At 41.7% G+C, this 20331-nt stretch overlaps 1 protein-coding gene across 1 annotated transcript in view; it reads left to right on the top strand.

Annotated features, from left to right (window-relative positions):
• The window catches only part of LOC141007304 (FRAS1-related extracellular matrix protein 2-like), a gene marked incomplete at its 5' end in the record, with an annotated part of 65794 nt that overhangs the window by 27507 nt on the left and 17956 nt on the right, over positions 1–20331 (top strand). Inside the window, 3 exon segments of the mRNA XM_073479649.1 lie at positions 8437–8667; positions 13580–13705; positions 14956–15207. Of these exon segments, the coding sequence (XP_073335750.1) occupies positions 8437–8667; positions 13580–13705; positions 14956–15207 (609 nt within the window).

Genomic DNA, 20331 nt, shown 5'->3' with positions numbered 1-20331 from the left:
AATAACAGAGTGGCGACATACTTCAGGTGGACAAAATAGCAGGAACACCACACAGTGTCATGCAATCCAATACAACCCTGCCACAGTAATGGTACCTTTGATTGATGTTTGCTGTGAACTCATTTTAAGGCTGTGGTTTGTGTCGCCGTTATAAAAATGTCTCATTAAGCAGCAGAGTTGTTGAGGCTCTCCGCTTCCCTCTTGCCACAGTGTATACCTTTGCTGTGATCTTGGAGGATGCACTCGACTGGCCCTCCGCTTCGCCTTGACATCGGTGATTGTCAGTCAGTTAACACATATTACCGATAGTACTCAAGTTGTAACATGACTCGTGTGTCATTGCCTTTGTAACTTTGAGATACAGGTTAAGGACAAAACAACAGAAGCACATTTTGAGACAGTATGTTAAATATACTACAAGGAGTTTTTAACTGGTTCTATGAGCCTTTCTATGCGCTACACAAGCAAACAAGGCCATTAACAAGAAGAATGGCCATTTCTAAATAGTTATTATAGTTGTTCTTAATGCCTTATCCAGGTTGGATAAGTTTGAAAATTAAAATATTTTTTTAGACCGCTAGAACAAAGTTGACTGTGTTTCAGCATCATTACATTACCTCATTGTCATGCATCCTGCAAACAGCTGTGTTTAAATCTTTCTTTCACTCGCTTTCAAAACAAATGCACGATAGCCGAAAAATCTGATTTCCATAATGTTCGAATACACCTCAAGTTGTTCTGTGATGTGAAGGAAATCTGACTTTTTTAAAATTTATTTGGTCAGTGGAGGTGAACAAATGTAAAGTAACGTTATCTAAAAAGCATTGCCATGCTACAAACACATTCATGTAACCACTGGCAGAGACACATTTTTAAAGCACACTGAATTTAAAATTAAGCAATAACTATGAGGTGTCAGTGTCAAGTGCCAACCCTTAAATAATACTATTTATAGACCCGCAGCAGAAGAACAGTGTAAGAACTGCAACCCTGCAGTCATAAACGTTGGGAAAGTCATCACATATGATCTTAGGTTGAAAATCCCTTTCAGTCAATGACTTGGTGTCTTGCTCGTGATGCCCCTCCAGGCTCACACTGCAGCTGTTTTGTTCTTTTTCACATTTCGGGGTTTTCTTTCCTCAGTCAGCAGTGAAGCACATCACCAGTGGGATTGAAGTCAGTTGACTGATTTGTCCAGTTAAAATCAGTCCACTGTTTTACTATGAAACCTCCTTGGGTGCCTGGTGTGTTTTTGTTAGGATTCTGCAACCAAAAGTGAATAAGATGTGAGAAAATAGTCAAATAATGCCCATCATACTTTTCCGGAGCTAACTGACATAATTCAGTCACTGTTATTGTCCTGCCAGCAGTCTAAAAGCCAAAGATGTTCAATTTACAATGAAGTTAAACTGAGAAAAACAGCAAATACTCACATTTCAGAGGCTGCAAATGTTTGTTCAACAATTAATCAATTACTAAAATTGTTGCCAATTAATTTTATGTGGATTGACTAACTGTTTAACCAGCTAATGGATTCAGCTCTTGATAGGGCTACATATCTGCTCAGCCAGTGTGGATATCAACCCACAAAACACCTTCAAAGCTCAACGTCAGCACTTCAGAGTCGCTGTTTCATTTCAAATCCAATATGCTGAAGTTGAATAAAAAACATCAGTTCAGTAATAGTTTCCTCACTCTATGTGCAAGCGTGTGTGTGAGGTGTGCTAATGGATGGGAGTGAAAAAGATCACAACAATACCAGAGCTGCAAATGAAAAGATAATTGAAAAAGAAAAAGTAAATATTTAAAGAGAAGACAATTAGGAGAAGACAAGTAAAGGACAAAATGAGGTAGACACACTGCAGATAGATATATAGACAGATAGATATATTTCAATGGATTAGACAGTGATGGAAAAGCAGGGAGAGAGACACCCGCCGATGTTGTCAGGGGCTTGCCGCCGTTACAGGGGCTAGCTGATGAAAGCCGCTGTGATGCCTGGCAACAGTGGAGAAGAGCTGTAACACATGCTCCGTCACAACAGGACGTACAGGTAGAGAGGATCAGCTTGGGAGGAACGCGGAGATAAGATCAAGGTTCAAAGATGCCCCCGCCAAGCAGAGCTCAGGCAGAACGGGGCTGGAGAGCATGAGGATCAGATTGGATTCTTTTACCACTGTGTTCAAGATTACGCCTCACTTTCTCACTTCTTGTGAGACAGAGACAGAGCAAAAAAAAAAAACATGACTAATTCTTCATGGGTGTGTGCCCTCTTCCTCAACCTGCTGTGTCGTCCTCTAATTGAGTCCTGTCACGTCTTCCCGTCTCCTGCGACACTGTCCCACTGACTCGTCGGGCCCACTTAACCTGTCTCACCCGCTTTTTCTTTTCATCCGTAATCTCTCCTCACCTCATCTCACAGTGCACAGCGTTCGGTCCTTTTGCTCCTAACCTGCTTTTCCTCATCAAAGACACCATCTCTCTTCTTCCTGCTCCTTTACTGCCTCATAGCCCACGGTCTGTGCCATAGGCTGTGTCTTATATCCTTCCTTCCACCCACTCTCCATTTGTCAGTCGTCTCCTATCTGCCGTCTCTCTCTGTCTCACTCCGGCGCGGCGCTCATTCGCTGTTTGTTCTCGCTCTGTCTTCTTTTTCCTCACATCCTCTGTTTGGTTGTCACCCATTGTGGTGTATCGCTGCTGGTTCCTCTCCATCTTTGTCTTGTCACATCGTCTTGCTCTGTTCCCCACACCCCACACACAGTCCACGTATTTCCTCTTTTTCCATTTCTTTTCCTCTCTTCTTAGCTCTACGAGGACTATAAGGAACCCCATGGAGAAAAATGATGGAATTGAATTGTCACTCTTCTTTTTTACTCCTTGCATAAGTCAAAGCTCATTTTTTTTCCTTCCTGCAGTGTCCTTTTCTGGTCTGTCCTTTCTCTGGGAGATAAATCGAGGATTGTTAACAAGATGTACATTTACCAGGTTAATCATCTCCCGTGGGACGTATTCCAGTCTCATTATTGTCACCGTGCAGGGTAGATGGAGATGTCATTTAATTTCGCCAGGAGAGAATAGAAACTTTTGCTCCCTCCTCCTCCCAAACCCTCCTTTCTGCAGCTCTCCACCTCAGCTGCCTCGATGTGAAATGACCTTTATGGTATAATGAGCAGAAAGGTACCTGCAATCATAAATTTTACGACGAACTGTATATTTTACATTCAGCTCATGTGGAATAAACTACAGTACAGAACAAAAGAAAGGAAAGTATGCAGCTATAAACAAAATGTGTGTGTGTGTGTGTGTGTGTGTGTTTGGGAGCAGCCTCGTTTGTATCTGCGAGTTTGTGTATGTGTGTTTTATGGAGACACAAGCACAAAGAGACTGTAGCTCTGAGGAACAGCTCTATAGAGATCAAACGCCCTCAGGTGGGTATATATCTCCACCTGCTGAGAGGCAACCCCAATGCGACCCCCCGGCAAGGCGAGTCTCTTCCCTCCAGGGAGTCCAGCAAAGGTGGCACAATAAGGGCTCCACCCTTTTAAGATCAACTCTTCTTCTGGCCGGGAGTGTGTATGTATGTGTGTGTTTTATTTGATGTGGATCAACTGATCGTCAGGATGGAAAGATAAGATAGATAGGAACCATCTGCCATGAGGAAACTTTGAGAAGTTGGGGTCTCTCGTTATGTTGAATCATATGTTTTTCAGACTACACACGTCTTGTTGAATGAAATTCTGGAGTGTGCGTGTGTGTACAGTTCAAGGTAGGAAAAAAATGCTGCACACTGTGGCTCCATATGCATTTACCTTTTACTTGGATGAAGTTTCAGCACTCAAAATCAAGATCGCTGTTTCATTGAGTTAACAATGTCGCTTCCAGATAGACAACTGGCAGTTGATTTGCATCGCGGAGCTATATCAAATCAGCGAACTTATTTGCTTCCGTTTTCTTTTTCAGTCATTTTAACTAAAATGTTAAAGGTGCAGTATGTCATAATTTTAGTTTAAAACATTCAAAAATGAACTACAAATATTAGCAGAATGTGAAAAACAACAGTTTTGCCACTATTTCAAAAGACATCTAAGTATTTTGTTACGGGGATATCTATTGAAGTGAACCAACTAGCCCCTAGCCACATTCCACTTGAGGAGGTGACAGTCCAACAGTAAACTACACCAATGATCTCCCGGTACTCCGAGCTCCCATTCTGGCCAGAGTTAGCTAATACGACTTCTAGCTGCACGGTTAAATGAGCTTACTAGCTGACGGTGGCTACAGACAGCTGGTGACTGGTGAGATGTTGCTGCCATTTGTTTGAATTCAACAGGTGGCCAAGTCTTACACACTGCTCATTTTACTTCAATCCAGCCCAGGTGTACATGAATTTCAGACAGAAACTGACTTAACATACTTGCTGTTGGGAGTTTCAGGTGAACTTGTGGAAGCCATTGCTGTATGCTATAGGGTCGGACTCGGAGCGGACCTCAAGTCCACAGGAGGACTGGACTTGAGGACAACCAGGACGTATCTCCAGCACCACAGACGAGATGAAATTTAAATCTCCACAAGAGGAATATGAAAATCCAATGGCAGATTGCCATGGAATTTACTAAGCACATTTATGCTACCCATGGGATGAATTTGTTGAATCAGAACTGGATGTTTGACAAAACTTCTTAAACTTTATTTCAGTTTGAGGTCAAGAGAGAAGCAGGATTTTGAATTCAGCTTATGAACAGCATTGGTGGCCTTTTTTTTTTTTTTTACTGTGCCTTTTCCCTGACCATACTAGAGGTTTGAGAAGTGAAGTGGGAGGCGGAGCGCACCAGGGGAGCTCAGTGAATGGAAGTGAAAAAATATTACGCACATAGCATTGCCCAAATGTGTGGGATTGGTTAAAGAGATGGTAATGGACTACATTTAGATAGCTCTTCTCTCGTCTTTCAACCACTCAAAGCGCTCTATGTCACACGCCATTTTACCCATTCACACGCACATAAGCAAGCAATACAGCACTTTATATCCAAGGCACCTCATGGTATCGCTATATACCCATTCACACACACTCACATAGTGATAGAACAGCCATCAGGAGGAATTCAGGGTTTGGTTTCTTGCCCAAGGACACTTTTACATACAGTAGTTTCGGGGACGCTACTGTTTTTCCCACTTTCTCAGAGTCAGAAACTGATGAATGTGTTACACTTACGAGAGAAGGGGAGGACCCAAATGCAGAAAACACTCGGGAGGCAGACAGGATTCAGGGACAAAAGGGGGGCTTTATTAAACAAAAGCTGAATGAATACACAAAAAACAAGAATTCATGTAAACCAAACCTGAGTCAAAAAGACAAAAGACAAAGTAGCAACAAAAGAGCTTAAACAAAGCACAAATCAATGAAAACACAAGGAACAAAAACATACCACAGGAGACACTGGAGACAACACGGGTGCGAAACTCAGGGTGTCAACACAGGACAACACGGAACGAACTGGCAAAGACATGAGGGAGAACAAACACTATACAGACACTAACGAGGGGATGAGGTACAGGTGGAGTGAGGCAGGAAAAGGACAGGTGAGGGAAAGGAACGGAAAAACACTGGAAGGAGGGGAAATCACACAGAGGGAGGAACTGAAAAGCAACATGCGACACATGAGGGCACACTTACAAAAGAAAACAGGAACTAAGAGAAGACAAAAACCTGGGTCATGACAGAACGCCTCAGGAAAGACTTTTTTGATGTACTTGGCGTAGTCCAAAGTTATGCCCAACAACATTACAACAACATATTTTCCTCACTGAACTACCATTAGCCGTGTCTTAAGATTTCCCTGAAATGCTATTTTTTTAGCGTTGTATTAGTTCAGCTGCATTTCAGAGTTCAGAGCGATAATGGCATTTCTTGAGAAAAAGCAGAGAAAATGAGAGAGTTGAGAAAACAATGCCTTGGTGCGCCACGTGAGGTTGTTGACAAAAATGTGAACGAAAATGAAGTGAACGAGGGTAAATGGACTGTAATTATGAAACACTTTTCTAGTCTCGCCGACCACTCAAAGCACTTTACAGCAGAAGTCAGCATTCACCGCTGGGTGCAATTTGGCGTTCAGTATCAGTAGCTGGAGGACACTTCGACGTGTTGACTACAGGGGCTTGGGATCAAACCACTGACCCTAAGATTGGTGGGCCACCGCTCTACCCCCTGTGCCGCGGCCATCCAAGGGTGTCATATTTCATTTACTGCAGGTTGAATGTGAGATGGTGCAGCATTGCATTAAGGTGGGCTCTGGTGGAAAAAATGGGTTGTTAATGGGACTTTAATTTGGTCCAAAACAGAGAGTCAACAGAGAAGTTTTTGCTGGACTGTTGATGTTTTGGTGTTTGGCTGAAGAACTTACCACAATCAATCAAACATCCAGATACTCAATTTATTCTGAACTGTATCTGGCCAGTGACTCTTGGCAAAAAACAAAACAAAAAACTGGCACAATGATGGACCCAGAAATCCAAGGCTTAACTCCAAAAATAATTCATAACCACCTTGAGGCTTCTACTTCCGTGTTGTGGCTCCTTAATGAATATAATTGGTGAAAGTAGGGATGCACGATATGGATTTTTTTCAGCCCGTAGCATTCCAGTTGAAAGAAGTTAGCCTGGTAGTCTAATGACGTGTCTTTTCTTTCTCTTGCAGGTCATAAACCAATGCAAGAGCTAAACAGAAATTGAACAACAGAAGAAAATAATACATTAGCTTGCTCATTAGAGAATACATCAACTCGATACATTCCTCTGTATGCGCAGAAAAGTGAGCAAAATAACAAAACACAAAACATTTGGACAGAAATACTCGACTGAAGCTGAACTCCTTTTATTCCACCCTCCCTGTATATCTTTTATCACCGTTAGATTGCTGCACTGTATCCACCGTTTTCACTTTTTACATGCGTGTACTGTAAGTCCTTCCAAAATCCAGTTTTTACAGAAAGTAACAAAATAAAAGCATATACAGCTGCATCATAAACGTAAACTTTGCATGGGGGTTATTTACACAGCTGATAACTGAACACAATAATCTCCTGCTTCTCATGGTCAGTACCAATAAGTTAACCGATAATTTAGCATTTTGATTTTATAAAAATAATTTAAAACCTGTAATTTATTCACACCTGAGGGTGAAGATGTAGTGAGCAGAGATGGATGATTTCATATCCCTCAGCTCTAATTGTACATGTTGTGCTAGAACTTTTTCCTTCCTCTTGTAGAACATGTGTTGCAATTGTGTTGTCGTCCTCTGAAACTGTATAAACCGTCCACACCGGCAACTACATGTTTGTCTCTCTAGTCTACTAGTTGCAGCAGTTTGACGTCCTCTCGTTTTCCTTCTTCGTCTTCTTCTTCTTCAGTGCACCGCCTACTGTATCGGAGTGTGTAGATGCTGCGCTTGTGAAGTCAGTGAACGCAATTCGGCTTCACACTATCGGCTCCATTTATCGCCTGTAATTTCACTGATACAACATATAGCCAATAATATAGATTTCCCAATATGGTGTATGTATGACTGTGTAAAAATGTGTATTCCTTTATATACAATGATTTTCATCTTATATTTTTGCATACAATCCTCACCTCTCAGATCTTACCGCATGTTTGATCTAATGTAACCGGTCTCATCTGCATGCGTTTGTCACATTCACTTTTTCTCCATCAGAATAAAGACAACAACAAATCCTTTTTACTTACAGCCACGTGCATCGGCCCGGCGTGGCTCCGCTCAGCTCGTTCTCATGAGGCGCCGTGAATGTAGACAAAGGAATATGAACAGCATATTTCCCAATGTAATGCATTATTGTATGGCTCCTGCCACCTGGGTTTCCTTGATGTGTGTTTGATGTAAAACCCAGTGGCACCAGTAAGCTCTCCGACTTTGAAGGAGGTGTATCGATGAGCATGAATGTTAGATGGATTGTTGTAAAGTGGATTCACATGAAAGGGCTATTATTAATGAAAGAGACACTTGAAGAGAAAAGAAGGTGGTGCACACACACACGCAGACACACACATGCATGCATACCTCACCCTCGGGAAATAATCATGGTAGCTAATCCATCTCAGTAAGGTGGAATATGCTTATTTAAACGCTTCAGTCACAAATTCATTTCACACATTCCTCAGGCTCTGTAAGTGATCAGTGAAGAAAAATAGACGCAGCGCTCTTTTTCGCACCACTCTCTGAACAACATTAAAGGGTGTGAATATCTAATCTGTTTTTCATCTGTTTCTCTCCTGCCTGTCATCCCTTTCGTGGTCGCTTTCTTTGTTTCATCTCCTCTTCTTCCTCTCTGTCACATTTTTTTAATCATCTGGCCCGCTCTCCATCCCTTTTCCTTGTATTTTTTATCCTTACGTCTGTCAATGTCTCTGTCTCTCAAGGCATCAGCACCAAGGATGGCAGTGCAAAGATGGAGGAGGATTTCAAGGGTAAGTCCCAGAGGCAGGTCCAGTTCAACCCAGGCCAGACCAAAGCCACGTGGCGGGTTCGGATACTGACTGATGGGAAGTACGAGCAGGCCGAGACCTTCCAGATTCTACTGTCCGAGCCGGTGATGGGAGTGATGGAGTTCCCTTCCACAGCAACAGTCGAGATCCTGGATCCAAGTGACGGTCAGTACTGCATTACTTACTCTACGCTACATAATGCAGAGATGGAATTTAAATGAGTATATTTACTCAAGTACTGTACTTAAAGTACAATTTTGATGCGCTTGTACTTTACTTTAGTATTTCCATTTTCTGCTACTTTTGTACTTCTCCTCTATTACATATTGGAGGCAAAAATTTGTAATTTTTTTTACTCAACTACATTTGTTTAATAACTTGAGTTACTGGTTACTTTGCAGATTGCATGCAGATGATCAGGAAAAATGCTGAATATCGACCAGGCTCATCATAGGTTGATCCAGTGTATACAGTAGCTATATGCATACATTTAAATCTATGTATAATTTACTTTAACTTTTGATACTGAAGTCCATTTAATTTCAGAAACTTTAAGACTTTTACTTAAGTACAATTTGTATGGGTTACTCTTACCAAAGTAAGATTTTGACAAAATACCTTTACTCAAGTATGACTTTTGGGTACTTTTTACATCTCTGTTATATAAATAATTATTTTCCCTCCACTACATTTAACTGAAAGCTTTAGTTAAAAGATTTAGATTGTAAATAGAAAATATAATCAACATAATGATGATATAATGAGGGATGATTATGATATAATATTGTAGATTTAGCTGCTAGCACTATATAAAGTAGTAACATTTTTAGCTTCCTCTTTGCCAGCTGTAACATTCAAGTCATGCTGACACATTAATGCAGCAGTGGTTATAATCCAATTAAAATATATTAATCTGAAACGGGCATTACTTTGAGTATATTAAGATTGTGACATTGCTTTTACTTTGTAACACAGTATTTATACAATGTGGTATTCAGTGTCGTAAAAAGTACCCAGGTCATTCTTGAGTAAAAGTAAAGATATTGTGCTAAAACATTACTTTGGTGAAAGTGAAAGTCACCCTTATGAACAGTACTTGAGTAAAAAGTCGTGTTTGATATGAAATGCATCAAAAGTAATTCACTGGCATGATGAATGTGAAAACAGCATTCTTGCGTCAAACTCTGCACATACACCTTTCTACACAGTGAAAAGCAGACATTCAACTGTGGGAACAAGAGAAAAAACTTAAAGTAAAAGATCTGAGTAATTGTTGTGGTGACAATATGATGGAGGTATTCTTTTCCACGGATACAAAATCTGAAATGTAGTCAGAGCATTCAGAGGATTTTGTATCCTGGAAGAAATCTTTTCTAAATATTGAATACAGGTGGAGAATATGAAGTGTTGTCATCTATAACAAGTTCAAATGAGAAACTTGATTGACAAAGATTGTGAAAAATGTATTGTATCAGGAAAGAACTCATCATAAATATATTTTTATTCAGTTTGCTGTCTCTTTTCAATGTGAAATCCATTGTTAGAAATGATATTCAAACGCAATCTCTACTGACAGACAGAGCGGAGGATTGAACACACAGGTTAATAGAACCTATAGAAAGCAGTTGTGTTTGCTTTACCCACCTGACGGGAAAATAAGACTGCAGCTACGGCGAAGACATTCATAATGCACATCGCACAAAGTCCCAACTGCCACTCAAGAAGGCTATTCCTGTTACAAAGCAATGAAAAATACATCACCCTTTACAGCATATCGTATTTGTTGTGTGAGGCATCAGTCAACTTGGCACAAAGAGACTGAGCAATAGTCAATATAAACATTGTCTACTGTAGATATAGAGTCATGTCAAATCTGCCCCCTGGCAAGGAGTGGAAACACAGTTTTAACATGACAGCCAGTAGAGATTTATGATAGCTTTGGGTTTTTACAACACCGGAAGTGCTGAGGAGAATGCTTACTTCTTCTTGAAACCCATTCAAAAAAAGCATTGTATGTGATTATTGTTTTTGTCTGTAATCATTGGACAAATGAAAGACAATGGAGTGATTCTGCTGTTTAGTGATGGTAAACATTAGTCAAACCAATGATTAACTACTGAAACTTCTTCTCTTTTGCCTTCTCTCATAAATAGTTTGTAATCTGCCGTTTTCACAGGCCTCGTTCTTTGCGTCTGTGCCTGCAAATTGAAATGTTAATGGAATATTGAGCAGTGCGACAGACTGGCTGCTCCGCTCAATCAAGGCCAGACTTACTTCTCCTGCACTTTTTTGGTATGCATTACTCCACTGCTCGGTGCAACTTTTATGTAATTATAGATGTGCAACAAAGATGGAAACACTGAAACCTCCATTATGGTGACACGCAACAGCTGCTCTCATCGCTCTCCCCCTCTTATTTATCTTCTCTCTCTCTCTTCCACTCGGTCTTGATCTCTCTCTCTCGCTCTCCCTCACATTCTCGCTCTTCAATCTATCCTCCCCTGTGGGTTAATTATGGTGTGTGTGTGGAGGGCAGGGGCTGTTTTGTTTTCTGTCATCTCCGGGGATTGTCTAATGTGACAGAGATGTGCCACTCTGTACTCTAATGGGCTCTAGCTATGATTGTGGTGTTAGCTGTACTCCAGCTTCGCTCTCTAATGATGAAAACTGGCTTTGTCTGGTCTTCTGGTTAGCCCGGAGATTCCCTCCCCGGAGGATGTGTCAGCTAGGCTAATGGCTCGAGAGAAGGCGAGAGGATCGCTAAGCTTCAACAGAAAGCGTTCCAGAATTAAGGAGAGCGTAATAAGCTGAGTTTCTTCTAACAGCACGGACAGTCTCTCAGTGTTCGGAGCTCTTCTTTATTGTTTTCTTTTTGTTTTAGTTGTAAAAATGTGTACGCTATACCATCATTCTCTGTTGGCCTGTTGCTACTTTGATTAATAATAAGGCCTGGGCTTCTTCTGTGTTCGTTTGCTCGTGGTACACCCACTTAAAGTGCTGCAGCAGACACAAACTCTGTTTAATTACAGAGTGTGATAGCCCAGCATTCCTCCTGCAAAACTTTATGGCTGTCTTTCATATATAATCCATGCACAGTGCTGACTAAAGATGAAGGTGGCAGCCTGCTGTTTGAGTGTTTGCTGCGAGCAGCCCCTGCATCTTGCCACAGCGATATCTTTCTTGCTTCCTCTACAGCGAGGATGCTATACATCAGTAGAGCTTTTACTTAACTGCATTTTACACCAAGGTCATTTGCTAAATGATGAACTGTTTTCTGTCTTGTCATTTTTTTTTTTCCCCCTGATGGAATCGCAAGGCCAGCTGCATTCAAGCACATCTCTGTGTAATTATAAAAGCTTTGTCTCAGTTAGGATGTAAAATCTCCTGACTGCTATAGGGAACGTCAAATGGGGGACTGTGTCCTGTGAGGTTGCCGTTGCGCTGTGTTTAGGTTGATAATGCCATCCGCTGGAGGTTTCTAGTGGCCTGTTTGTTTTACATTTGCAGTTTCATTTTAGGGGTGTAACCGGTTTTACAAGCTGGTGTATGAGTGAAATGCACAACTATCAGAAAAACAACCACAGAGTAGAAACTGTTCCATCGAATATTCATGAAATTATCATCAATAATGGAGAAGTTCTCGTCATAAACATAAAAGCCAAACAGATTTTTTATTGTTTTTGCCAAGAACCCTAGCAAGATCAGGTGCGACTATACTCTATTTTAACACCGTCTGTAATAGCATGTGTGTTTTTTTTCACCCTCCCCATGAATGTTTTAAAATGACTCTGTGTTTTCCTTCAGGAGGGTGAACTTGACCCACTTGGCTGAAAATGTGCTTTTTCTGAATCTTGTGTGGATTTAGAGGCACTGGTAGAGCCAAGTGTGAGGTGAAATGTGAAAGTACTGCGAGGAGAGGAGGTGTGCGGTGTATGTGTGGGGAGAGAGAGAGAAGAAAATCAAGGTATAGCGATGTGTGTATGTGTGTGTGTATGTGTGTGTGAGTGTGTGTGTTTGTAATAGGTAAGCAGTGGACCCCAATCCCCTGCTATGAGTCCCTGTACCCCCCTGGGGAGTGACAGATTGTAGGCAGTGACAGAAAAGAGAACTGGAGGAGAGGGGAGAAGATTGAGAGGAGAGAGAACAATTTAGAGAGAGTTACCGTGCGAGAAGAGAAATGTTTGACCCCCCGCGGTGCGTAAGATTGTCTTATGTTGATGACTTCATCCCAAAGAGTCATCTCAGGTGTTGATTTCTTTTTTTTCTTTTTTTACGCCGGGTGTTGAATCAAGCATCCAAATCTGTCTGGTTGTCGCCTATTTATCACGCTCCGGCACTTGCCATTTTAACGCAAGTTCTTGTTGCGCAAGCAAAGCCACAAGTGTTTTTGAGGTTCCCATCATTCACTCACAAAGAGAGCGCGGGAGGGGGAACAAAGTCACAAGAAGATCTGGGACGAGCCGAAGCACAGTCCACTCTTTTAGTATTTTTATTGGTCCCTGTGCGTCTGTGGAAAATAGCTCCAACACTTATTGTTTCTATAATGGCAGTAAGTTCCTCGCTTTGATAGATGATGCTTTCACTGGCTCTCAGTCTCTCTCTCAATCACAAACTCCTCTCAGAGACGGAGAGAGCAGTTGGAAATAGAGAGAAAGAAAATAAGAGGGATGGTCTGGCTGACCCTTTGGAGCATAGAGGAGTCGTCGATATGTGAAGCTCCCAGCTGATTCACTCTGAGGAGCTTGCATCTGTAATTGTCTGCGACACACCAGGCAGTGGAAAAAAACTTCCTGAGGGGTCTCTTTGAAGAGCACCTCTGGTTGCATCAAACTGAAAACTGTGATTGGGAGTTATTTTTGAATATGAATAAGCACGCCACAGGACCACCACTTCAATAGATCTGAATAAAAAAATGTCAGCTGCGGCTCGCTAATGCAGAGCGAGAACAAAAGCCTGTATCAGTCCTTGATGGCCTAATGTACTGTGGATTTTTGCAGATTGTTATACATATCATTACCCTTTTCCTTTTTTCCCCCCTCTGACTCCCTCTGCTTGCTCTCGTCTCTCTTCCAAACAGAGTCGACGGTGTTCTTCCCGGAACAGATCCACTCAGTGGAGGAAGATGTGGGAGAGCTTTTCATCCCGGTGCACCGCAGCGGAGACATCAGCCAGGAGCTCATGGTGGTCTGCTACACACAGCAGGGTATGGACTAGCCTTTTTTCACCTCATCTAACCCGTTAACCCTCAGTGTGCCCTGCCTGCCTTCTGCCTTGCTGGCAAGACTGTTCACATCTGATGGTGAATGTTTTTATTTAAGGCTCAGTGAACAATGTTTGACCACATATGCTGAATTAAAATGTTACGCAGGTTATGCAAAGAAAGCAAAACAGCAGCTGAAGAACAGCTAACTGAAATGTATGTTTGGACCACAGATTGTGCCCTCTAACTATGCTAACCATGTTGTTTTAATGTAATGTTAATGCTTATCCAAAAGGCGATTTGAGGGGAGATGTGCTGGGATATCACCAACCTTGTTAACCTGGCATCCCCCCTCTTTCTTCCCTTGAAGCAGAGAGCGTACAGGGCAGAGGCGTTGTTTAGTTATACATGTTAGTCATTGATCCTCAGACGGGGCCATAGATTAGTTAGAATCTATGGCCCTGACCATGGCTCTGAAATATCAGTAGCCTTAATTATGCTGGGTATTGATAAATCCATGGCGCCGTCTGTGGTGTTGAAGTTGCAGACAGATTTGTAGCCGTGCCTTTTTCTCACACTCCGATCCTTCAGTCAGTTTTGTTACTCAATTCTTTGCTATTTTGCAGCCTGTGTGGTCTGTAGAATAGTGTCACCGTTATGATCAAAGTAAGAGTAAGAGGATTATGTAGACACACTGCTGCCTGTAGTACTCCTATGTGATTTCTATGATCATGAGAATACACCCCCACCGAGCCAGCCAGCCAACATTCAAATTGCTTTCATTTTCTGATCAGGTGAGAGTGACAATGTGTACGTGCATCCTCATGCAGATAAATGCCGGGAAATAGATTTAGACAAACACGAAGGCGTAATGCATAAACTGATAAGCCTAATGAAGGCACTGTTGTTAAATGCCAAGAGACAGTAGTGGCTACCGCAGGTTTGATTTTGAGAAGACCTGTGGGGGTGGTCCGTTCCCATGGCGTTCTGGCATTAAAACTAATCCGCTGACTCATGTGATGGTCTTACTGTAATTAAAGCTTACATTTTCACAAACCGTAATAGCTACATTAACAGTGTGAACGAGATTAAATTGAAAGGAAGTGGATCCATTACAGGAAAAAAATTACCTGTCATATTTACGGGGGCTCAAGTTCTCTGATGCCTTTTCACGAACATGTTTTAATCGTGTGTTTTTGATGAGTAGCACATTTAAAAGCACGTTTCACTGTCCTCACCTGTTCCCTCTAAAGGTTCCGCCACAGGGACAATTCCCACCACCGTCCTGTCCTACTCGGATTACATCTCCCGCCCAGAGGAGCACGGCAGCATCCTTCGCTTCGACAAGGGCGAGAGGGAGAAGCAGTGCCGCGTGATGATCATCGACGACTCTCTGTACGAGGGAGAAGAGAGCTTCAACGTCACCCTGTCCCTGCCTGTCGGGGGGCGTCTGGGAAGGCACTACCCCACGACGAAGGTCAACATCTTGGAAGATATGGATGATGGTAAGACGGGGCGATTCTTCGCTGCTAATATGCACGTATTAATGTGTCCGTTTTGGCTGCAAAGAGAGGCTGAGAAGATTTCATCAATGTTTGCTTGGTGTGTGTATGAGTAGGGCTTTCAGGTGAAACACCACATGCATATAGTCACGGACAGAGACACGTAAACACAGCGTGCGGGTGTGAATTCACAGTGCTAGACGTTCTGCCGTTCGGAAATTGTCATCAGGGGCTTTATATCGCAAAAGATCTCTCAATTAAGGTTGTTTACAAACTTTCTGGCTGTTGAGGCATACAGGATGCAAGGAAACACCTTGACAAAGACGGCACGCCGGCAGCAGACAGATGGAATCAAAGTCCCGTCTCGCTGTCAGTCAGACAGGTTTTAATTACAATCGAGACTCACGCGGCAGTCCAGAGGGACTACATTATCACTCATGTCCCTGGTCTGCTTTCATCCAGTTGGAGCATCACATGGACAAAACAGATTACATCCTCTGAAAGGCGGAGAAATAGAGTAGAGGATTTATCAGGGGGAGGAGAGGCCTGCTGGGAAATACCTATTCCAATCTGCAGGCCCTCACTAACATTTCATTCATACTCTGCATTGATTTACTTTGTAGACTTAGTGAAATTGAATGTCTCCGCTCCAGCTTTTTTTTGTTAAATGCCATGCTATAGACTGTTACAGTGAAAGTTTTTCAAGGGAGCACTAGTCAAATACCAGCGATGCAGCTCTGCGTCTTTAAGGCAATATGGATGGTGTCAAGGAATTCTTCCCTGTCCTTACATCCACTGTGGAATTCATTGTACAGGCTTCTAAGCTCACCCGCCATTCTGCCGTCTTTACTAGGAAAATGCAAACTGTAAAATATGCCCCGGTTGTCTGTGAGTAGACTCAGAGTAAGACTTTAAGCCCCACAGTGCTTGCCAATATTCTAAGACGAGTTCTAAGGAAGATATATCAACAAAAAAACAAGATCTGGTTGACCTACATCTATTCCGACTGGGTGTAAATGACTTGTTTTCACTGACTGCACCGCTCCAGATGGATGTTTAATTTTATTTTTCTATTTCTACGCACCTTGTTAAGTGGAAATTTACTTCATTACTCGTCATATTCTGTAGCATCTGCAGTTGGCTGCCATCCAAAATAACTTTACAGAACAGAAGGAGAAAAGTTTTTCAGGTACTCTAACCCTAGGGGAGAGCGAGGAGAGGAGTGATATTAAAAGCCACTGAGTACTGTGCTCAAGTACAGTATTAATGTACTTAATGTAGTTGAGTATTTCTATATACTGTTTCAATATACTCTATTACATTTCGATCTAACAATTGCTAGCAATGTTAGCTACTGCACACAAACTGGCAACCACTTGAGGGGGCTACTTTTTCACCTATGCTGTTCTGTTTCTCGAGACCTGTAAATACACCTTGATATATAAAATTGGTGGTGTTACCCTTTATGGGAAAGATCTGAGTACTCCACCACACCACAGCTTTTACCCCTTCTTCAGATTGGAAATAGGAAAAGCAGATTCATTACACCTGGTACACCAAAATTAAACAATATTGCATTGGCTAATAAGGTAACCGACAGCTGAGTATGGAGGATCTGGCTATCATCAAAATACTAGTTCAGTCTTCAGCAACACATGTTTTGTTGTATGTGGGCCAGGCTGTATTTCCAAGTTCGGATAAAAATCTTTGAAAAGTAAGAATTCTTTCACAGACATTTGATCCTCTTCCTGTCAGAGTCTTGCTTTTTGTCAGCTCTTTCAATCAGTTCTGAATTGTTTGTAGCAGAAAGAATAGTGTCAGAGAGGGGCTGTCATGCTAATGCCAAAACTGCAGACTGGAATAAATAAAACAATGACGACTTACTACCGAGAACTCATTTAGGGATACAAGCAATTGTGCCAAATTGGATGTGTGTGTGTTTGTGTGTGTGTGGATGCATCTTGGGGCTAGTTAACAAGAAACATGACACACAGTCTGATTGTTAGTAAATTGTCAGAAGACTTCATACGTGATGCTGAGTTCAAAGGAATGGAAATGTGTTTGTGAACGCCCAGCTCCAGTGAGAGATGATGTGTCATTTTTAGCCTCCCGGAGGATAATACACTGTCTGACAGTGCTCTAATACCTGCACCCTGGCACTCACACCGCAGCCTCCTTCACTTTGGTGCTAACCGAACTCACCCAGGAAAATAGCGAAACAAGAGTTACAACGCTCCGTGTGTGCTTGTGCGTGCGGCTGCCTGCGTCTGCCGTGCACGTGTGTTTACGTGCATGCACGCCGAGGTAATGTTAGACCTCGAATTCTAGTAAGTGGTGAGAAAAGCACTTGTGTGACTGCTGGTGCTCTCTCTAGCCCCATTTTTCCTTCCCCCAGGTCAAAGTCAAGTTCAGTCTGCTGTTCTCCTTCCATCTATTTCACCGCCACTACCACTTACTCTCCCTCACACACACACACACACACACACACACACACGCTTTCTCTCACTTTGGATGAAAAAAAGACCCAGGGGTGTCTGCTAGATTTAGTGCTTTATCAGATTAAAGTCTACAGTACCTGTCTCCCTGAGTGTTGCGCTCCGCATGGCTGCACAGTCTGACTCAAAGTGAGTGTTGTCATCTCCTTCTGCCCTGCCAGGGAGAGAGGACAACTCAGGCCCTCTCAGCCCAGTGCATATGGCCACAACTGAGTTTGTAGAATTGTAGATTAGCTCAGAGTATTTCTTGGAAGCCCTGTCCTTCATCTCAATGTTAGGGCAGCTTTACTGTTGGTTACACTTCCCAAAAGCGGCAGATTTGCTCACTCATTGCTCATTTGTACATTTTGTACCCGCTGTAAATTGAAAGTGGGGTTTTTTTTCTACTCCAGGAGGTAGATTAGAGCGGTCATTATATGGCAACACATTACATACTGAAACCAAATTATTTAAATTTTATATTATACATGCATGGCATCTTCCACCACACATCCTGAATTGGCTTACAGGCAGCAAAAACGTTTCTTCATTTTCTCCCTTAATTTGGCCTCCTGTTACATGCAGCATACAAATTAAATTAGAAAGAGACAAGAAAATTAATAAGCCAAGGATTTGCACATTACCATGCAGTGAAACAAAAATCCATCCATCCATGATAAGCTTACCGATATCAACACATCTTAGATTGTTGTTCCAAACCTGTTTGGCCTGTGACTTTTAAAATGAAGCAGTTTCTATTTATACTGCAAATGTAAATCAGTGAGGTTTCATTTGAATATTTGAACAAGGCCTGAAGAGGTCAAACTGTCCAGGATTTAACACCAAAAAGCAAAGATCAATAAAAATAAACATGATATATGAGGCATAACACATTTTGGATGGGGAAAAAAACTACAGTATATCTCTATGAAAGTTCCCCAGTGACTCACGTTAAGACAAGTTTAGCGATATATTTGTTTAAATCTGCAAATAAGCCTCATCTAATAAAAATGCACTCGTGTTTATATTTTGAGAAAATAATTGTAAACCTTCGATAAAGCCAGGTTCAAAATTATTTTTGACATTTTAGAATCAAAACTTTCTACAGAGTGAATTTTGGATCCTTTTTTACTCCATAAATCAGGAAATACTGTCAACAGCCATAAAAATCAATTTTTTCGACATTTCGTCAGGAATAAAATGCTCAGTAAATGAGGCAATGAATGATATATGAGCAAACCCCTTCTTAAAAACCTTCAGAATATAGATTGGGATAAAGCTGGAAAGTTTGGTGCATGAACGTAAGCGCTACTGAAGTGGAGATTCTCGCTCAGAAAATACATTTAAGTTAGAATGGCATTCAGTAGACATATTTAAATCTGCTAGATCTGGATTTTTATTTGGATATGCATCATTGTACTCACTCATAGATACCAGCCACCTAAATACACCAGATTTTTGTCATCAGGATCCATGCATAATTCCCTGAGAAGCTATTCCTGGATCCATCCTTTTATCTGATCTGCACCAAAGGTTAATGGGGTCTACTCTCAGCCGAGACCCACCATCCATCCGTGTTTTGCAGAAATCCATTCAGTAGTTTTTGTGTAATTCTGCTGACAAACCAACAAACAATCAGACATGGATGAAAGCATAACCTGTTCAGCGGACGTAAAAACTTTAAGGTAAAATTTCATAAACTTCAGACTAAAATTGGTGAATAGGGTACAATTTTTAACTAGTAGATATCACAAGGAAACCTCTGCAGTTGATTATTTACATTAAGGCAATTTAAATGTTCTGTGTAAATATGCACATGAGGCCATTCAATTAAAATGCACTGATTTGCTAAAATTTCCAGAACAGAATTCTGAACTGGAGCACCTGAAGGTTCATGTTTGATGTTTCCTGTTTCGACATGTTCTAACCCAAAATCTCAAAATTGACCAGTGCATGAAAAAACAATGACTCCCTGTCGCGTCTCCTCTTAATCATTGCCCAATTCCTTATATGTCTGTATTTGTATGAGAGTTTATAACACAAAAAAGAAAAGCACCTCAGGCTCAGGGTGATATTTTCTTTTCCTTCTCCAGAGGACAGCTGAGAATGCTGTATAAACTGTATTTAAAGGCGCAGTGACACACAAATGGTTACAGACACCCACACATAGTAATTATCACAATTTGGCTTTACACCTTCCTCAGACCTCACACATGCTTCAGAGTGCTAAACCGCAGACGTGGCCCCGGAGGGGAGAGAGGACGCAGTTTTCACTCATCAGACATCACTCAACGTGGTGTCAAGACTTTGTTGTCCCTGGGCGCTGTCGGGACATGTGTGAATGCAGACATGCATATTAGCACTCGAGCAGAAGTTTTTAACACGCGTCCTACATGTTCCTCTATTATTATCGTAGCATCTATTAATGCAATAATAATCTACCAAAACAACACACTTCTCAGCTCCCTCACTGTTTGGAGTATTTTTTTTTTTTATCCATTTGTTTTTCCCACCTACACAATCTGTAATTTTCCTTTTACTCTGCCTTTGTGCAAACACACACATTCTATTTGCATTACAAACCAGCACTGCATCTGTTAGGTGAAGTGAGTGTGTAGGAGGAGAACATATGCGAGGAAGACTGATAGATGCA

This window comes from Pagrus major, chromosome 13 (genome assembly GCF_040436345.1).
Source record: "Pagrus major chromosome 13, Pma_NU_1.0".
Taxonomy (NCBI): Eukaryota; Metazoa; Chordata; class Actinopteri; order Spariformes; family Sparidae; genus Pagrus; species Pagrus major.
The sequence above is the reverse complement of the archived record's forward strand: the minus strand, read 5'-3'. Positions and strand labels throughout refer to the sequence as shown.